Source organism: Geospiza fortis, unplaced genomic scaffold, assembly GCF_000277835.1.
Source record: "Geospiza fortis unplaced genomic scaffold, GeoFor_1.0 scaffold79, whole genome shotgun sequence".
Lineage (NCBI taxonomy): Eukaryota > Metazoa > Chordata > Aves > Passeriformes > Thraupidae > Geospiza > Geospiza fortis.
Genome location: NW_005054408.1, coordinates 144,624 through 164,999, shown reverse-complemented (window position 1 = coordinate 164,999; position 20,376 = coordinate 144,624). Strand labels below are relative to the sequence as shown.

The window sequence follows — 20,376 nt, the reverse complement described above, 5'->3', positions numbered from 1 at the left end:
CATTAAAAACAAGCCACTGTGACTGGCTCATTTAAGAGCTTTAATTCAGTACTGATTAATCAAGATCTGACTGGATCCCCTTAATCCAAGGTGCAAACCTTGAAATTTGGAAAACTGACTGTATCAGTTTCCCATTACTTCAAGCAGTGTTTCCTTCATGGAGCTCTCTCAGCATCAGGCTCTTGCCTCTTTGAGCAGGGAGGCCAGGTGAAACTTGGCAAACAGAAATCAGCTAAAGCTGGATTACAGAGAAGGTCATTAACCCCAAGGACCTCAGGTGTAAGCAGTTTGTAATCTTTTCCCCTGGCTTGAACTACAGTCTTAGCACTTGGGTGTGATAAATTTGTTCCTTCAAAGAAAAATAATCAATCTACAAGGAGAACTTGTTTAGAGTGCTTGACTCTGTACAAACAGGGAGGTGCAGCCCTACACTGAGCCTCTCACAGAGCAACTCAAGTGTGAAGTCCTATTGACAGTCAAAATTTGCATCTTTGTGTTTCTTCAATATTTTTAGAGAACTGAAACTTCTGGCAAGAAAAGAAGCTTTTAATACCAGGAAAAGGAAGAATAGTGGTGATATTGAGAGAAACAAACACACTTAGGAGGTCAATTTGGAAAAAAAATTGAATAGGCAGACTAGGAAAAATAAAAAGAAGCATCAGAATGAGTGGTGATATGACAGTCTTGGGAAGGGGTAACAAGTGTGGATCTGAGATCCCACGAAAAAATTCAGAGGATGCCATCTGGTGTGGACAGAGCAAAATCAGCAAACACATACATGCAAGATATTTCATATATAGTCTGTACTTCTTCACTTGCTACAAAATTGATTCCCATGCTATCTGAAAGCATGTCTTATGTCTTAACATTCCAGTTTGTTGTTGGCCAGCATGGCTGTACAAGTCTCTTTTTCCCTGACAGATTTTCTAAGCTAACAGTGGCACGTAATTCCTGGATGGGACAGCCAGGGCCTTGGAGCACTGACTGCCACTGTACTTTGGTAAACCTCAACAAATTCTAAATTACATAGTTAGCGTCAATAAATATGAACAACTACTTCAGAGATGGTGTCAATTTCCCCCCAGAAATAACCAACAGAGCAGTTGAAGCCACACAAAAATAAGCACTGAGATGACAAAGCCCCTGAGGACAGCAGTTACCATTTTCCAAACCAGACAGGAGGCTATTCCTGAAGAAGCAGTTTAAAACACTGTGGCAAATTATCACTCTTCTAGCTTCCTTCACTTTGCTTACTGTCAAAACCTATACCTCAGTCTTACCTCTTTATAACTGTTTTTTGCTTCTTCTTGCCTAATATCAGTTGATGCTGATGACAGGCTTGAGACAGATGATCCTCTGCTGAAAGTTTCTGTTGAGTGCTGAGGAGACCTAAGTGGTGACTTACAGATGGAAAAAAACAAATAAAAATCAATAAATCAAACAAACAAAATAAAATAAATAAAAATCAATAAATCAAACAAACAACCACAAAAGGTGAAATATCAAATAAAGGAGGTTAAGCATAGGCAAGAAACAATTTAGCTTGCATGGGCTGTTACCTCAGAAGCACTCTGTCCTCTTTCAAATGTTAGGTAGTTTGCTTCCATCAATGACAAAATCTGCACAAAAATATTAAAGATAACCAAAATAACTCCACTCATAGAGGAATCTACTGACTGAAACACAAATGAGCTGACAACCTAATAATTAGGAACAGAATATGACTGAGCAGGTTAGAAGTACCCATTAACAAGTTCATGTTCTATCCCACAGAGTGTATTCCCACTGCTGGAGTTAAAATGGGACCTTTATTCCTCAGAGTGAAACAGACATTTTCTCTTTAATAGTGAAACCTCTTAGCAGTGAACATCTCCACCTCTGTGGTGTTGCATCAGAAAGAAATCAGGCTGGAAGATGAATAGGAATACCTTGGAATTCAATGCACACTGCAGGGAAGTCTCTTTCATCCTGTTCTGAATTTCTGGGTTTGCCCCATTTTGCAAGAGCACTTCAATGATGCCCTGATAGCCCCAGCGAGCAGCAATGTGCAGAGGAGTGTCTCCCTTCTCATTGCCAACATCCAGTCTGCAGGAGTGCACATCATAGTACACTAAAGCCTTGACACACTGGGAAGAAAAGGAAAGCTATCAATAAATTATAGTGTTGTGTCTCAGCTCAGACAACAGGCACAATCCTGAAAGGTTTGTTTTTATTGCTGCTTATGTAAGCCATTACCTAAAGAGAAAGCTTTAGTGGTTCAGTGTCATTAAATAAAGAGTTAACTGGATTTGCAAAGCACTGCTATCTTTAATTCTTTAATGTGAAGTCACATTAAAAATTGCTACAAACTACCAAATAAAGTCCTCATTTAGAGCATTAAACAATTTAGCCTTCAAATATTTTTATTTACTATTTAAAATATGTAAGTTTAGTGCTAATTTGCATCAGTTTAATTCCATTGCATTAGAATGCCCATTTGGTTTGATACAAAACAATTACTTACATCCTCATGACCGTAAGTGCAGGCTAAATGAAGTGGAGTATTTCCATTATTGTCCTGAACATCAGTACTTGCCTTGTAGTGCAATAAGAGCAACTTAAAAGAAAAGCAAAAGTAGACATTTAAGTAGCTAAAAAATTAATGTACAAACAATTATTGCTCTGCAGATTCCTTTAGGGTTCTGGAATGATGAAGCACTTCATGAGACACTAGCTCTGCCTCCTGTTTCAGACACCACCCTCTTGGCACTGCAGCACTGTTTGTGCCCTACCCTGAGAATCACGAAGTCTCTTCTTACATATTCAGAATTTTAACTGAAAAAAATTAATTCTCTACTGCAGCAAACACTGCAATATATTCACTACATCATCTACCTCACATTTCAAGAGCCTAGGCAAGTGAAGACAACTTTATTTCAATAATGCTAATTGAAGAATATCACATACATCAAATTCAAGTAGACAATAATTTCTGTAGTTACACAGTCTATCCTAAACAGAATGTGAAGTATTTAACTCAGGCCAATGGCTGCAGTGGTTGTTCTGTCTCAAGCAAGAGCAGAGATGATCTCCATCTGTATTATGTGTTGGACATTTGTGTTAATGAAGTGGATGAATTGTGCAGAGCTGCCAGCTGGTTATTACCAATGGCTGAAAACCCTGCAGTAGGAGAAAAAATAAAATATCTTGCAAACTACAGTGATGAAAGATCCTCCATTCTGACAGTTTACACAGCTCTGGTAAAAGCTCCCCAGAAGATTGAAATAGCAGTAACAGTAGCAGAGCTTAGTAAGAGTCATGTATTTATTATTTAGGTTAGGTGTTGTGCTTACTGTAACATTCTGATATCCCTTCTGACAGGCGAGGTGAAGGGGAGTTGAACCGTGATAATCTGTGGCATTGACAATGGCTCCTTTGGCTACCAGTAAATCCACTAAGGAAGTCTGACCTTGGAAAAACAGCATTCAAAGAAAGGTGTAAACTTGGCACAAGAACACTGCTACTTTTCAAATTCAAACAGTGAGTATAAACCAAGATATCCTGCATTTCTGCATACTATGTTTCCATATACTGCATATTCACTGCCTTGGTATTTGGGGTTTTTTTGGTGGCAGATATTTCAAGGTCAAAGCCCATAAAAGAACCTCCAGCTAAAAGCAAGCTATATTTGTATCCTACAAGTAACAAAAGAAAATATTTGGATTCAATATAATAACAAGAAAGGAAATTATAAATAAGAAACCACCCACTAAGAAAATAATACAGCTTCTAGTAAAAGGGAAATCAATTGCATAATGAAGATTGTAATACAGGTGTTACAGCTCTACAATGCATAGCCAGCTGCAGGAAAGAGAAAAGTTGTTTCTCAATCTGCCAGTCCTTTAAAACAAGACTGATTTCTGAGGACAATCTTTACTTTTTTCAAAGCTGAAGAAAGCACCACTGTGGTAACCACTATGGCAAAAATAGAGTCAAAACCCAAAGATTAACTCAGTCATAAGAAACTGAGCTTAAAGAAATATACAATAACTTCAGTCTGTGCTCAGATAGAAACAGCAAAGTTTCAACAGCAAAGAAACAAAAAAACAACTTAATGCAGAATTCCAGCTTTAATACAAAGGTGGGAAACAGGCTGACATAAAGACACAAAAGCAAAAGGAGGAGGAAACACTGGTGAAGAACAGCAAGCCCACTCACCACAAATAGCAGCTATATGAAGTGGAGTGTACCCCCGGTCATCTCGGGAAAAGGGAGTGATAATGGAAGGGTCATTCAGTTTCCTTTAAAACACAATGGTTTGAAAGCAGCTTAATTACCCAGGTGGTGGCAGGAAGGAGGAGAGAAAGGGAAAAGCTGCCAAGGATGGCAAAAAACTGATTTTGGAACTTATTATCCTTTTACATTGACAAATTATTCCATAGAGAACTTCACATTTTGTTAAGAGAAGTGGGTTAGTCCTAGATCTATAAGCCTGATTCAAGAGAAGAAACACCATGTTTACCAAAGCCCACACAGGCTCCATCACAGAATGGGTGGGTTCCAAAGGATTCTGTATGTTCCCAATATTTCTTCTGTTTTTTCAAACCACACACACCCACATTCTCTCCACTACATCCTCAAGTGCTCCCAAATTCCTCTATAACCAAAAGCAGCACGCTTCCTGAAGGAAATCTTAGATAAAGGCTTCTACACAGCTTTCTATGCATTTGTGGGGTGAAGGGTGCTCACCCAGAAACCAGCTTCTCGCATTTGTCACAGTAACACAGCGGGTGACACATTTTCTGTACAGTGTCCTTATCACTGTCACCTTGACTTAGCAGCCGCTCCACCTCCTCCTGATCACCTGAAGCAATATGCTACAAAAAAAACCAAGAGAGGAGAGAATGAGAAACCAATATAAAAGGCCCCCTTTTAAGACAAAAAAGCCAAGAGTAATTTACTGAAGCACAAAATGAAAGGACTCGATTATGAAAGACGTATTCAAGCATCAGAAAGCAGAAATGAACAATGTCACAGCACAAAACCCCCTAATAGGCATTCAGTATTAAAAAGAAACTGTTCTTGGCTTACTTCACTTTCTATAAAAAAATTAAAACAATTCCTATTGTCCTCTTTAGACTCAATCATGAAATTGAGCTCCCTCTGTGCAAAAACATGTCTATAAAATTACTAAGTCTCCAGCCATAAGCTATGAACATATAATTAGAAGCTCTGCTTTGTGTCCTTGTACAAGCAAAATTCTTTTAGAATGACAGTATGAGATTAACAGATAATATGAAGTAGCTGTCAGGTGACTACATCTAAATTATTTCAGAAAGCTCTTCCAATTTCAAGTACTAAAAGCTGTGAGACACAAGCAGTGTCACATCTGTGATTTAAATGGGCCACACAATACAAACAGCAGTAGCATTTCATCCTCATTTGCTTCTATATTTCATATAACACGCACTGAAATCCATAAGATTGTATTATGTTAGCAAGGCTTTGGTACAGAGATATACTTGATTCTAAAGACTTTTAGCATCTACTAAAAGACATTTCACAGTACTAATGTAATTAACCCCTCATTACATTCCAGAGAATTCCAGTTGTAATTCCATACAACTGCAGAAAGAGAGGGGTAGAAACATGAAATGTGTAAATACATACATATTCTGCCATAAAAGTTATTAACCTTAAACAAGCAGTCTATTGGTGCAGCAGACATCTGGGACAACAAGTTCATCCTTTGTCTTAAGAGCAGCTTGTCACACAGACTCTCAGATTCCTGAAAAAAAAAACAGATAGATTGATTATTTATACAGTAATCTACAGGCAAAAGTGCAGAACCTTAACAGGGAATTAACTTTTAAAAATATTAAACACATATTTACTATTTATGAATTATCAGACGCATGGGAAATCTGAATCAATTTCATGTTTAAGATTTTGAGACATAAAAGACTGGTCACCCATAGAAATAATAAGTAGATGTTCACCAGAATATTTCTTTACTGAAATTCACTGTGAATTAACATTAATGAAATTGTGGCAGTACCATCTAAAAAAGAACACAGTAAAACTAAAAAATACATATCAAAGAAAGCATGAACTGTAAGAGGTACAACACAGCTTTCTCAAGAGGAGAAATTACGGCAAATTCACATAAAACATGTCTACTGATGGCTACTAAAAAAGATGACCCAGATACAACTCTGACTCAAAGAATTCTGAACTCTCTGCTGCTGGCTGAAAAATAGAAGATTGCACCAGGCAAAGCATTGCTCTGCAGAAGATCCATCTGTGTAGATTTCCTACTTGGTTTGAGCCAAGCAGATACAGCTGCAACCCTTGCATCAGTAGAGACAGCTGAAGATACACTTCAGGATGCACTAAAGAATATAAATGCCTCCAAAGCCAGGTGAAAATTACTAAGTGGAGTTAGATTTTGAGGTGGCAGCACTGACCCTCCCATGAAATAAAACAACAACCTAAGGAAAACACTTCCTAAGAATGAAGATGGAAACTTTTGCATGTGGTTGGTTCTGATCCACAGCTGCTTGTGGTTGCCAGTGGTGCTGTTGCAGGATAATGGCTCTCCAGTAATGGAAATACTTCAGTCTCCATAAAATAGAAAACCACTGCATTTAAGACACACGCACATGTATCAGGCAAACTTCAGTGGTTTAGGATCTGGGCTATGGCTTTTGCAATTAAAGTCTATCAAGACCAGATGTAAATGAGTAAAACCAGTCTGACTCCACTCTTACATTAGCAAGTCAGCATGAAATTTGAGCCTCATAAACTGCAAATAAACAACATCAGTTGATTCAGACTTTCTAGAAATTAGGACTATTCATGTTTCAAAATCAACACAGATGCCTCTCATAAAGCTGTCCAAAAAACCCTTAAGAGCTCAGCAAATAATGCCATTAAAAACATGTTTGTGAGGTCTGGAGATGAAAGGTTTTCTCCGTTGTCCTGGGTTGACTATATGATGCTTTTATCCCCAAATCGTCTCATTAGTTTATGCTGAATAATAATAAGTTTTGCACCTTTAAGACTTGTTGCAGAGAGTGAGAGGGGAGAGAGAAGAATCGCACAGTTCTTTTTTTTCCTCACTCAGACATTGCACGTACTCCCCCGCATTCCTGGCCGGGCCTGGCCTGTGAGAATTCCAGCACCAGAAGGACTGATAAGAGACTGAGTGAGCTGGGCTGCAACCCGGGGGGGGTTTTCTCAATTGGTCATCTCTTTTAGAGCGGCAAGGAGTTTTATTGTTTTAATATTGTTAGGTTCTATTGTTTAATAAACAGCTTTTTTCCACTTTTCTTCAAAGAGGTATTTTCTCCCAAACTAGTTATAAAAAAAAAAAAGTCAATTAAATTTATCCTCCTACTAAAGCCCCTCTAAACACTCTCTCTCTCTCTCTCTCCCAAAATTTTGCTCTAAACCAAAACATCCGTACATCACAGAAGTTGTTTGTATTTAGATACATGAAGGTGACAAATATTCACCAATCTTTTCAAATCTCTGTACTTTAGCTAAGGATACCCAAGCATATCTTCTTAGAATTCCAGGCATATAACACTAGTCTCCTTAGATAGATTCTTCACTCTGAACAGGAATAACTTCCCTAAGAAATACCTGATCAAAAGTTTAACTGCTGGTACAAGTTCCTAACGTCTAATCAGAATTTCTAGCATGGATGCTCACAAACAGATTTATATTTTCACTGTGGAGAATCTAAGTAACCATTAGCAAGAACTACTGTAGTTTTAGAACTGCTCCTTCCACAGTGTGTGTCTTCAAGGGAAGCATTCCCCAAGTGGAATCACTATGTTAAGAGTCACATGAGACAGCAACCCTAATGCAGCAGTATTACATATTTATTATATAAATCAGAATAAAAAAGAGCCCAAGTGAAACCACATATCTTCAATAGTGAAATATGGAATGACAAGAATCACTGAAGGAATAAGCAAGTTTGGGCCTTCAAAGTCAGAATCCACTTGTATCAGCTTTACTTACAGCCCAAGAATTTGTATTTCTTTAAAAAAGAGAGTGCTTGGAGTGGGACTTTCAGGTATGTTAAGGGTATGTTGTCTAGAAAATGCACACCCAAACATAAATGACCTTTTTAATCTAATACTAAAATGTGTAGAAAAAGAAAGTATTTGTACGTACGAGAGTGCACCTTTGTAATCATCTATCCCAAGTCATTCTCACAGATTACAACTGATAACTTGGGAGGAAATACAGGTGGCAGAAGCCAGAAGAGGAACTCTTGGACACAAACTAAGGGTAATGAAGTGTTGGTGGGGAGGGGGAGTAGGGATCATTTCCTCATCTGAAGCTCATTCCACACATGAAACAAAATGCTGCCTATTCCCTCATGGCTGGCTCTGACTCCCTATTTTTCTATACCTCACTTGAACCCTCTGAACTTGAGTGTCTTACTACACATTAGCTGTGCAAAGGAATGAGCTGGTATCCAACATTTATTAACAGGAATTCTAATTGAATAATGTTGACAACTCAGAAAATGAAATTGACTCTCTCATGCTTTACAGGCTCCTCTCTTCCCCACAAAGAGTCTCACAAGGACTTGCATGACCTTGGGTGGAGGGATTTGGCAAGAACGTCCTGAGTGCATTTCACTTACTGACAGGAGGGTGAGAATGTGCCCATTATCCCTCAGGGTACATTAGTCCCCTGCTGGGTTTCTTTCTGGAGTAATCTTCATTAGGGATTGGGCAGCAGCATTACTCAGCTGCCAGCAGCTCCATCTGAAGCCAGCTATAAAATTAAGCATAACCACATAAGGGGCTGTAATGAAGCCCCAGGGCACAGCAATGCTCCTGCTCACTTCAATCCCACACCCCCTTCCAGCACAATCTGGAGAAGGAAATCATAAGGCAGCAAGATGACAGCTGCTGCTGCTGCTGCTTCAAAGTTCATCCCCTTTACCAGAGATTAAAGGACATGTCTCAACTGGTAACTCCATGAAGGGAGAGCAATGCTCCTCCACCTCCTCACTATTCTTTTTCTATTTCCACCTCAGTCTCTTTTCATTGTGTGCCACCTTCTCCTGCCCAGGAGCAAAGGGTGCTCTGGCTGTTTCCTTTCCAGCTGTGTCAAGGGCAAGCTGTCCCTCTTTTCATCCTCAAGGCTCTGCTGCCCTCCAGCCAGGCTGACTGCAAGGAAAGGCAATGCAAGAGGGCTTGGTGTTGCACATTCACCCTGAAGTGATAAAGTTCTCTGGGTCTGATCCAGCTGAAGTATGGGCAGAAACACTAATGGCTTGCTCTTCTCGTGGTGCAGACACTGGATTCCTCATTTAGATTCTCAACTATACAGTTTATCTTTCAAGACAGGTGCCTCCCAAAGAACTATAGTACCTTAATGGAAATGGCACTTCAGTTACAGCATTTGAATGAAATCCCAGCATAAAAGCTGCTATCCTCAACTACACCAAAAGGGATAGGATCAGGCATTTAATAGGAAACAGTCTTTAGTCTAGAAATTTAAGAGCATCATATTCTATCTTAGTTTGCTGGCATTGTTGTGGAAGACAATTCTATTTTGGTTTCAGTTTTCTCTCAGAGCACCAGCTTTGCTCTTTGTATATTGACTGTGAATGACAGCCAAGTGACTGCAGGAAGCAAAATCATATAGCAGGTTGTTTCTTTTAAACTAACATTTTTATTTTTTTGAATATAATTCAATTACAGACAAGAAATTCCACTCTCTTTGCACAATATGAAAGTGTTCATTTGTTTTTTTGGGTTTTTTTTTTTGAGTGTACAAAACAAACTTGCACAAGTTCATGGAAAAATCCCAGAAAAGGACAAAACCAAAAACAGCAAGAGGCCAAAATGTTACATTAAGTGCTTCTTAAGACTGTGCCCCAGGTTGTCCCATCCCAAGCCCTGCACATTGAACCATTGTTCTGGCCCCTGCAGTTAGACTCCAGTGCTTTGCAGTTGGGCAGACTGAGACACTGAATTCACTCTGGTTCCACGTTCACTCCTTTTGATGTCCACATCAGCTCAGGAAAACCTAGTTTTACAACAGTAGAAAATTTTACAGGAGTGATAAGACTGCATTCCTTGACTAAATAATCTACTAAATTCTTAAATTATTGAAGTCTCTCAAGTCACATCAGCATCACCCTTGACTGGCCTGTAGGGATGTGACCAGATGGACAGCAGGTCTAGTTGCCCAGTAGGAAATCTCTCATGCATCCACAAATTTCCTGCCCCTGCTAGGTCAGAGACCCCAAGAGCCAAATTTGACCTTCAAACAGCACCTTATCACAGCCCTGCACCCCCCTAAGCCATCAACTCAGAGCAACATTGGAACCCACACTGCAAACACATAGAATTCTTCCACTATGAAGATTTACTGAATAATTCTAAATTACACTGCTATCTCCATTCTGCTAGCATAGCTAAGCTTTTTTAAAATACTCAAAAATTTAGGTTGTGCCTGCTCCCAAGTACTGCACTTTCATAATCACGGTAGAGTACAAACAGGAGATAAACATACTGGAGACTCATCTGTAGAAAACAGTGCTGCCATTTTTCCTCTAACCATATAAAGAGGCAGATTTGACATTAAAGTACTTCCTCAAGAAGTATGCAATGAACAAAAGTATTGGTACATAGTTAGGACTTCATAATAATCATTTAGGTAAATTTAGCATTGGCTTCAGGTAGTCACCTCTACTTATTTTTTTTAAGCAAAAGAAGAAAAATCTTAAGTTAGTTATTTGTATCCTCTGGCTGGACTTACACCCACAATGGTACTACAAGCCATCAAGCAGGCATTTGACAGACTCTAGGAGTAGCTTACTGTTGGTCTGTCCGAGAGGTTGCCCTGGCGGATGTATTCGATTGCAGCCTCAATGGAGGTCAGGCAGTACCCCAGCTCATCCTTCACTGAGCTGCAGAGCCTGAAGTTCTTTATGTAACTCAGGTTGGCCATCCTGAAAAGGAAAAAGTTAAAGTTGTGACCCACTGAAACTGAGAGACTAGCATGGCATATTGCAGCTCATCTTAGGCAATCCAGACAGACAATAGGGTGAATTTGGAAAAAGTTTCTAAAAAGCTTGTTAAGCCAGCAATATGGCTGTTCTGAGCTTGTAGAGTGACTCTACTTATCTCTTCAATATTCAATGAAGAATTTTCAACTGGATGGAAGGAATGGAAGGATAAGAGCAATAATGGGAGATTAACATCTTTGAAGTGAGTGAAGCAATGTTTCCAGCACCATAAGCACCACAGTGACAGCTACAAGTTAAAGGCCAAACGCTGATCTCAGAGATCCAGGATAGAACAGCACAAAGAATCAGTTCAGGTACAGCTGGAAGGTTTAGATAGACTTTCACTGAAAATGAGGAGACACAATGGCACAAACTAGCAGGAAGTAATTAAACATTCACATCTAGTTTCTCTGTAAGAAATGCACCAAATCTTGACACACATAAAGGTGTCACAGCTCCCAACACAGATGAAAGAACCACTCTGTGAAGGCTGTATTGACACACAGATTTGGTTGAGAGATGGTCTCCCAATACAACATTTTTCTAGGCTGAGAACCAAAACAAAGGCACATTCCTGATAGCTCCTTCATTTAGTTAAACATGTAACACATCTTTGCTATTTGTCCTAGAAAACATTTTCTGCATTTCAACAGGACCTCATACACTTTCACTAAGTTATTACTGTATGTTCAGAAACATTTGTCCCTACGGCAGCACTGCACAAGATGGTAGGAAGGAGTTCTGAATAGCTAAAACAGTTACATACCAGTTTGGGATTTCTGTTTTTACAAGCAAATACAGCAAAACAGAGAGAAGATCATCTGCACACATGGTTTCCATGTTAACTACAAAAAAAAGAATTCACATTTGGTATTAGCCATGTCATGGTTCAAATCAAGAGCAATAACTCTAAAGTTCTGCTTCTTAAGACTAAGGGCCAGCTCTACTAGTAGAGAATGCATGGAGAGCCCAGGGCAGGCCTCCAAATGTTCTCAAATCTCTCACTGAAACAGTCTGCCAGGAGCCAACACACAGATGCAGTTTGTGCAGTACGCACTGCAATATTTGACTAGCATCCCTCCCTTCCCACACAGCAAGGGCCAGAGCATTAGCTCAAGATTTCTGAAATTCTTGAGGGCAAAGACCATGCTCAAAGTTGATACACTTTTCTGTAACCCAGCTGTCTTCCTAGGGAAAAGAAGAGATGAAGAGGGAAAGCATGAATTCACTGTGCTACTCTATTTGCTTTATCTAGCTTGAAAAGAGAAGTATCTTCTCTTTTCAAGCTAGATAAAGTGCCAGGTTAAGAGGACTGTGCTTTTGTATCACAGAACCATGTCTGCAATCCACTGCAGCACATTTGTTTGGCTCCAACCAACAGTGCATTTTGCAAAAGATGCATCTCAAGAGTCTCAATTTCAAGCTGTCAAGGGGAGCATGGACAAATACACAATAATGATCCAGCAGCAATCTCCAGTGTTTAAAATGGATCACCCTCAGTGTCCTGGCAGATATGAGCTTCCTACATGTCCAAGGTAAAACATACACAAGCTAACCCAGTACCCCACCCCAGCCCACAGGAACCAGTGCTGACACACCCACCTCACTCCCCTTCTGCCTTGTTTCGAGACCTTAGAGACTCCAGCTCAGCTGTGTTTGACCCCCAAGAGTTACCCAAACAGTTGTTTATACACTGAAGTGCTTTGTGTGTGCTGGTTAAGTTTAAAATTATGAATTGACTAATTACTGACCTCTTTGGCTAGGAGACTGCATAATAATTTGTACAACTTTACGCAGACAAAGCAGCTTCTGTTGAGGGGAAGTGCATTTGTTCAACTGACCCAGCTCTCTCTTTGCACGTGGTATATTAAAACTACAAAATAATTAGAAAGGAATGATTAGCATACAGTTCCTCTGCAGCATGTCTAAAGCCAAAGTTTTAACTTAGTCAGAGCTGATTTGAAGAATGGTTCCAAAATATTCCCACTTCTACTCCAAGTGCACCTGCATTTCTGTATCCTTTAGATAGCTTAAAAATATAAAAGTAAAGGAGTCAACCATCAATGCACAGACTGTCCTCATATGACACTTGCAAAGCTTTGATTTTACATCTCAAATGAAAGTATAAAAAAACTTGCTGGTGTCTGAAGAAAAACACTTTTTGGCTGGCATGATTCTATTTAAGACAGGATCTCACTGACTCTTCAAGAATGCACAGTCATCTCTCTCACCTGAACTCAGGCTTCACTCCAATGTCTTTTTGCTGCAGGTCTTGAAGGCTCCTCGTGATTTTATTAAAATCAGCATCCTAATTAATAGAAAGGCAACAGGTTTTTTAAATGCCTTAGATGAGTATCAGTAGTATGGAGCAATCAAAGAAACTTACCTCACTTGCCTCAATTGTCCCCACATATTTGAAGATTAGGTCATAAATAGCATGATGGATATAAATCTGTAGAAAAAAACCAGTATTTTCGGCATGACAGGGAGAATTAAAAACAGCTTGCTAATTATTTTCCTTCATTTCAGATACTTACTTCAACTGCTTGTTTGATCAGATTCATCTGCTCTTCTTGCTTTGCAAGCATCTTCTAGAAAAGCAAAGCCATAAACAGCAAGAGAAAGTCAGATAATTTACTGCCTAAGTAACACTGGACTATGTATTTAGGGGAGTAAGTCTTTACCAAGTGCGAATCTCTCAAAAGATGCTGCAGACATTTGGTATAAAGTGCATTGACAGAATCCTAAGAGAGAGAGAAAAGATAAAAGCCATCAGGTTCTGGTTAATGGGACTTGAAGGAGCAAAGCCTAAATAAGTAATATAAGTCTTCCCTGTGTCACAAGTGTACAGTATGGTAAGAGTTTTAGCAATAATAATTGCATTTACCAAACAGTCCAGACAGTGAAATAGCATAATGTGAATTACCACTTCTCCCTCCTCCCCTTTCACAACTCTAGACTGCTCTGACACAGAAAAGCTCAATAAGGCAAAGATAACAGCACCTGTGCAATTAATTATATTTAGCAAATTAGACATCAGGAAGGAAGATACTGACTATGTAGTGGCGGAGGCTTTTCCTTTCGTGTTCTTTAAATGTTCTATAGAAAGATGCTATGTATTTATCAAATCTCTCACAGTGCCTTCCCAAGAACTCTCTAACATCTTCAATGTTTTTAAGAGAATAGGAGTTTGATGAAGCTGCAGATTCACCTAAAATAAAAGCCAAGAATTAACACATAGGCTTAATATATGTATGCATTTTGTCCCTACATATACAGCCAGCTTGTGTACACTGAAACATGAACTCAGCTCACTGCAACTTTAACTAGAGGTACTGCCTTTAATGAAAAGAATTTAAGGAGTCACATTTGAGCAGCCTTCCCCACTTTTTATGTCAAATGCTTATTTGGAATAGCTAAAACAGATTTCACTTTTTTTTTTTTCACTGGGGATAATTTATTATAACATGCACTCAGCTTATGAGTTGTGTAGTCAAGCTCAAAAGTAGAAGAAAATTTTTTTTTTTTACACTGGGATAATTTATTACTACATGCACTCAGCTTATGAGTTGTGTAAGTCAAGCTCAAAAGTAGAAGAAAAGCACATTACAGCGTTGTCAGAGTGACCATGCAGGAAGTCAGGGTGCTTTAAGTGAGCTGCAAAAATCCCATCGTGGACTTTTACATAAGCTATTCTTTATTTAGACACGCTTTCTCTGAATGGGAGAGCAAAGTTACATGAAGCAACATTAAAGTAAATCCACTTTTTTCTGACTAAAACAACTGAATCCCTCACTTAGAAATTATGCTGTTTTTCCAAAAATTATTTCTAGGCAAATCTTTCATCTTCAGTCAAAGGCAGCCAGCTAATAAGAGGCTTAAATCATTATTTTCAAATTACTTTTGAAATTAGAAACTCATTCACTTCTGAAAGACTGTGATATGACTATATTTTGTAATGGCTATAAAGAATATCACATGAATAATTTTTGAGATATACATGAACACTTAGAGAATTTAAGGCTATAAGAATTGGCAGTGGGGTTGTTTTGGTTTTTTAAGGCCTTCCATAGTTCCCTCACAGTACTACTTTCACACTACCCTAGTACTACTTCTCTTTGCATTCACTTGTTTCAAATATTTTTATTTATTTAGGAAGACTAATGTTTTTATTTCAGAAAAAGCTGAAGCTTCTAAGCTTCTTAAGGAGCTTCTGTTGTTAATTAGTAAACATGGATTGTTATACAAGTTCACAAGGACATGCTGTTAACATTCACAGTATTGACTGCAGTCTTGAAAAGAGTGTCACAGCCTTCAGGAGCACTTTCAGTGCAGGACAAAAATTGAGACATTCAACTTCATAAGCTGGGCCACCATTAGCAGGTTGCTACCTAACTCTGACAGACAACCTCTATCCCCCTACAAAGTGATCATGAAAGAATTTACCTCTCCAGTTTTTTGGGCATCCACCTTGCATCTCAAGATACACATTTAGGATTAAATCCATTTTTTAAGCAGTCAGCAATAAATTGAGCACAGCTAAGAAAAATCATGCTGGATTAAGTATTCCACAGATAATTCTTAATTCTACAGGATTTATGCCCCAGTCTCAGCACTAGTTTTGCTGGGAGCAACTTGGTATTTCTCTGCAGCAGCACACCAACATCTGGCCCAGCAAGCTCATAAATGCCAAGGGCTTTTAACCAAGCCAACACTTTCCAGAATTAACACGTTTATTAAGCACAAACACTAACTTGCTCACTATGCAAAGGCAGCCACCAAACTGACACCAATACATACTTGAGCTTTCTGTTTTTTCCAATGGATGAGCTATGCACAATATACTAAAGCTTTCTTCTTTTTCATTGTAAAAGGTTTCTTCAAAGAGAACAGGTACTGAGAGAGTGTAATTAAAACCAGCTCCTAGAATGATGAGGTTGCCTTGTATGAAGATCTCCTGAAACAAGACAAAGCAGAACAAGTGTGAAACTGCCAGAAAAAAAGGTGCTCTTTGGCTTCTGTCTCACAGTCACATTTCCAAAGGGGAGAAGAGAAATTTGCAAGGTGAGAAAGCTCCAATTTGGAGAAATTTCACATTTTCATGCTGTGTTGACACCAAAACAAAGGCTCCTTCATTGGGCAGTGGCTGGCCGAACCTTGCTTACAACTACTTCTTTTACAAGTCTACTGCTGGAGGAGGTTTCAGACAATCACCAAGGTCTTGTTTGCAGATTTTAGAGTACTTTTAGTAGAAAGGAAATTTAAAAAATCCAGCATCTTAAGAACAGGACTTAATCCCAGCCTCAAAAAAATACCTCACACCTTGTGTGCATTTCTCACACCTGGCTTTCTTTCCCCAGCAGCTCCAGTGAGGACATCTGGAACAGGAAAATCCTGATGGCAGCCTGCGAACTATCTCTAGTGCAAGCTGTATGCCCAAGTTCTCAGACTGTACTGCAAAATTACAAATGAAAACCCTGGGATCCTATGCAGTGTCAGCCCTGCTTGCCACACTTGTCTGTAACCATTAGTTCACACAATCAGTCACAGCAGCAGTGAATCACTTACTGCAGTGTCCCCAGGATACATTCAGATATCAAAGAGAAATACCTTTCCATTTAAGGTTTGAAAATTTTCTTCCAGAGGCTTCAGAACATAAGATTCAAACTGGCAGGTAGAAAGACTGTTGCTTGAAAGGCTTCCTTTGCATGGAACTAGCACCTAAAAGAAGTTAAATCATATTTAAGAGAGAAATGCTGTGTATTGCTGTGGGAACTCAGCACAAAGCAGCCGACCCGAGATATTGCCAGCTATTTATCAATACCTTTTGTCCTTACAAGGCAAGCAATTAAATCAGGCTTTTAAATATTTACAGTAAACATATAAAAACGATAGGTGCTTTTATTTAAAAAAAAAGGAGGGGTTATCACTAGACACACAGCCTGATAATTAACTCAGAAATCTCAGTAACTTATCTGAAGAAGGCTGACATGCAACTGAAGCAAACTATACTAAGGGAAGTAAATGAAATCTTTGGTTACTTAGCACCAGTCACAAATAATTTAAAATGACAACAGATGACTTAAAATTAAGCAGCTAATAAAAAAGTGAAGTACATTTTCAAACTCAAATAAAAATCCATCAGAAAAAGGTCTAGGATAAATATCTTGGCTTTAGGCCAGCAGATTGGCAATTTGGGGCAAATTCCTAATTAGAAAGAAACAAATTTTATCAACAGGTGACAATAACCTCCATGTTTAATGGAGTCTCTACATACTTAATGGCAAATGAAAATTAATTGCAAAACACTCCGATTAGTAAATATTAAGGACTGATGTTTTTATTCCAGATCCGTTTAATAGCTTTATTTTGCTACGTAAAATGCTGTCCAATGAGTAACTGCTTGTCCACCAGGCATCTCAAAAGGTCAATCTCATTTAAGTTATAAACTTGTGGGAGAATATGTAACTTCAGTTCACAGAAAAGGAAATAAGCTTCCTGTAGAGTTTAGAAACAGCACCAACCTTAGCATTTTACTACCTTGCAATATATCGAGGTCCATATTAGTAAATAACGTGCAACTTAAACTAAAAATTGTTCTGCTTCATTTTCAAGTTTTGTAGGCTTGAAATAATCTTTAAAGTTTCATAGCAGACATATAATATAAATTCAAATAGCTAGTATTTACTAAGCAGCTTTTAAATGTACTTTTTCATACTTACAATACCATGGAGTTCTGCAACTTTGCTGCATAGATCAGGACGTCGCTTCTGAATAGCCAAATAAAAGGGATTTTTCAAGATATCTTCATCATACATAGCCATATGGACTTCAGATGTTCCAAAGAGATGTTCTAAAATACATATGGAGAACAGCTGATGTATTATACATGGTATCTGTTAAAACACAATATTTGAGAATACCTAGGGGCAGTTTGATTCTCCTTGCACAAAAGAGAAAAGCAGTTTCAGGTCTTGATGTAAGCAGCCAATGGCGTTGCTTAACTATTAGAAGTTATTCAGACAGAATATTTTTCATGATTATACATTTCCAATCACACAGTTATCCTCAATGTCTCCTTGGGCCTTCCAGGTATTGGAGTCTAACTGTGACTATCAGAGAGGAGAAGTTAAGATCAAAATTATTACCACTTTGATATACAAACTAACTTCTCCTGCTGAGATCTAAAGCCAAGAGACAAATTAACAGCATTTTCACAGCAGATTCTACTGCACCACGGGACATTGATGCTTTTGCACTGTGCTCATGTAAGTCTTAAAACTCACCTGTATAAGGATTGCTCACACACACCAATGAGACACCCAGACAGTGTAACAGAAACCCTCACGTAAGGCAATCCTCAACTTTCCAGGCAAAGTTAGAGAGGCACACCAAGGAGATATGAATATCCATGCCATAATTAAAAAGCCACAGTGAAATTTATCATAATTTGTGGTCATCTCTACTCCCATGAAAAGAGTCTCAGTGATTTGAGGTCAGGCTGCTAAGTAACATTTGGCTGAACAGAGCAAAAGAGCAACTGGAGAGTGAAAATCCAATCTGTAAACATTGGAAATGCTGTCACAGGTGTCACAGTGCCCTGGAGAAGATGATCCCTAAGGAATCAGACCTTCACCTGCTTGCTTTCTCAATTCCAATTCTCTGTAACACATCATACACAAGGGCAGGAAAAACCCTAACAGGTCCCTCCTGGAATAACTTCAGAATTTTTTTTTAATAAGAATTGAGATTAACAGGCATACAAATGCTTAAATAACAAGCTTATTCTATTTTTGCCCTCATGCAGGTTTCCTTAGTAATCAACAGAAGTTGCATGATTTCCTCATGTAATTTCAGCTGTATATAGCAAGAAGGGGTGAGCACAGCTAGAGACTTGAATTTGAGCACACCACCCTTACACAATCAGTACCTCCAATGCAGAATTATTCTTAGCACATCATTTGCTCAGTGTGAGCTCACTGTATGGCAGTTCAAGGGGGTGGAAAAACATACACCCAATTCCCATGGATTCCAGATAGCCTTTGAGTTTCAGCCATGCTATCAGCTGACCTACAGCCTGCTAACCGAGCTGGGCTCTGGTCCCTCCCCTGAGCAGGCACAAGCAGAGCTCCCTTACAGAGTTAAACACAAACACCTCCAGTTAAAGTACAAGTCATTTCCACTATAAAGGTATCACCAGTTACTCACAGCTTGGACAACCCCAGCCTGAACCACTGAAGTCTGGCAGTGGCAGGTACATGCCTCGAGTAGCTTTCCTGCACAATTCCAGACAAAATGGTCCCTTTGCTTTCAAAGCATACAGTAACAAGAGCTTCCATGAAAGATTACTTATCCAGGGCTCCCATATCAGCACAGCCATGCAGTTTGCTAATAGAGTGAGGAAAAAAATGTTTGCTCGTTGACACCTTCAGAACACCAACCAAGTTGAGTAATTAAAGACTGTGAACCTAGAAAAAGTCCAGCTTAATATGGGATCGACATGAGCCAGCAATCTGCATTTGAAGCCCCAAAACCAACCATGTCCTGGGCTCATCCCCCTACATGGGCAGCAGGTCAAGGGAGGGGAATCTGTCCCTCTGCCCAGCTCAGGTGAGACCCCTCCTGCAGAGCTGCCTCCAGGCCTGGGCTCCCAGCACAGGGGCATGGAGCTGCTCCAGCAAGTCCAGAGGAGGGGCACAAAGATGCTCCAAGGGCTGGAGCCCCTCTGCTCTGGAGACAGGCTGAGAGAGGTGGGGGGTTCAGCCTGGAGAAGAGAAGGCTCCAGGGTGACCTTGCTGCTCACCAGAACCTAAATGGACTGTAGAGAGACTTCTGACAAGGGACTGAAGTGACAGGACAAGGGCTGGAGATTCCCACTAAAAGAGGGTGATTTGTATTAAATGCACAGAAGAAAGTTTTCCCTGTGAGGGCGCTGAGGCCCTGGCACAGAAGCTATGGCTGTGACACATCCCCGGAGTGTCCAAGGCCAGGCTGGACAACTCTGGTAGAAGGTGTCCCTGCCCACAACCAGGGGTGGAACAAGATGGGCTTTAAGGTCCCTTCCAACCTAGACCAACCAATTCTATAATCCCTGATCTGTCCTACCACAGTGTCTGGGTAAACAGGATGATCACCAGTAATTCCACCACATGATTACTATAAAGATTTCTTGGCAGGTAGCTCCAATCCAAGTCCAAGCTGTGGCTCCTTCCTCAGCCAGTGCAGAGGGAAGAGAAGAGGCAGCACAAGCCCTGCGGCAGGTCTGCTGCAGGAACAGATTGCTGATCCACACAACAGCAGGGCTGAGACACACCTTCATGGGCAGGACTAGTTAGCAACAGAAAACCTGC

At 39.6% G+C, this 20,376-nt stretch overlaps 1 protein-coding gene across 1 annotated transcript in view; it reads right to left on the bottom strand.

Moving 5' to 3' along the window:
- ANKRD27 (ankyrin repeat domain 27) overlaps nt 1–17,874 on the bottom strand; it is a 33,569-nt gene extending 15,695 nt beyond the window's left edge. The window contains exons 1-19 of the mRNA XM_005426263.2: nt 17,749–17,874; nt 16,637–16,747; nt 15,827–15,983; nt 14,083–14,237; nt 13,711–13,770; nt 13,564–13,617; nt 13,413–13,478; nt 13,258–13,334; nt 12,778–12,899; nt 11,793–11,871; nt 10,837–10,969; nt 5,675–5,767; nt 4,729–4,856; nt 4,198–4,280; nt 3,333–3,448; nt 2,504–2,596; nt 1,929–2,126; nt 1,560–1,619; nt 1,281–1,400 (exon numbers count right to left, since the gene is read on the bottom strand). Of these exons, the coding sequence (XP_005426320.1) occupies nt 1,281–1,400; nt 1,560–1,619; nt 1,929–2,126; nt 2,504–2,596; nt 3,333–3,448; nt 4,198–4,280; nt 4,729–4,856; nt 5,675–5,767; nt 10,837–10,969; nt 11,793–11,871; nt 12,778–12,899; nt 13,258–13,334; nt 13,413–13,478; nt 13,564–13,617; nt 13,711–13,770; nt 14,083–14,237; nt 15,827–15,983; nt 16,637–16,747; nt 17,749–17,850 (2,007 nt within the window). The 5' untranslated portion in view covers nt 17,851–17,874. The remainder of the gene's footprint in view (nt 1–1,280; nt 1,401–1,559; nt 1,620–1,928; nt 2,127–2,503; nt 2,597–3,332; nt 3,449–4,197; nt 4,281–4,728; nt 4,857–5,674; nt 5,768–10,836; nt 10,970–11,792; nt 11,872–12,777; nt 12,900–13,257; nt 13,335–13,412; nt 13,479–13,563; nt 13,618–13,710; nt 13,771–14,082; nt 14,238–15,826; nt 15,984–16,636; nt 16,748–17,748) is intronic.
- Nucleotides 17,875–20,376: the final 2,502 nt, after the last annotated feature.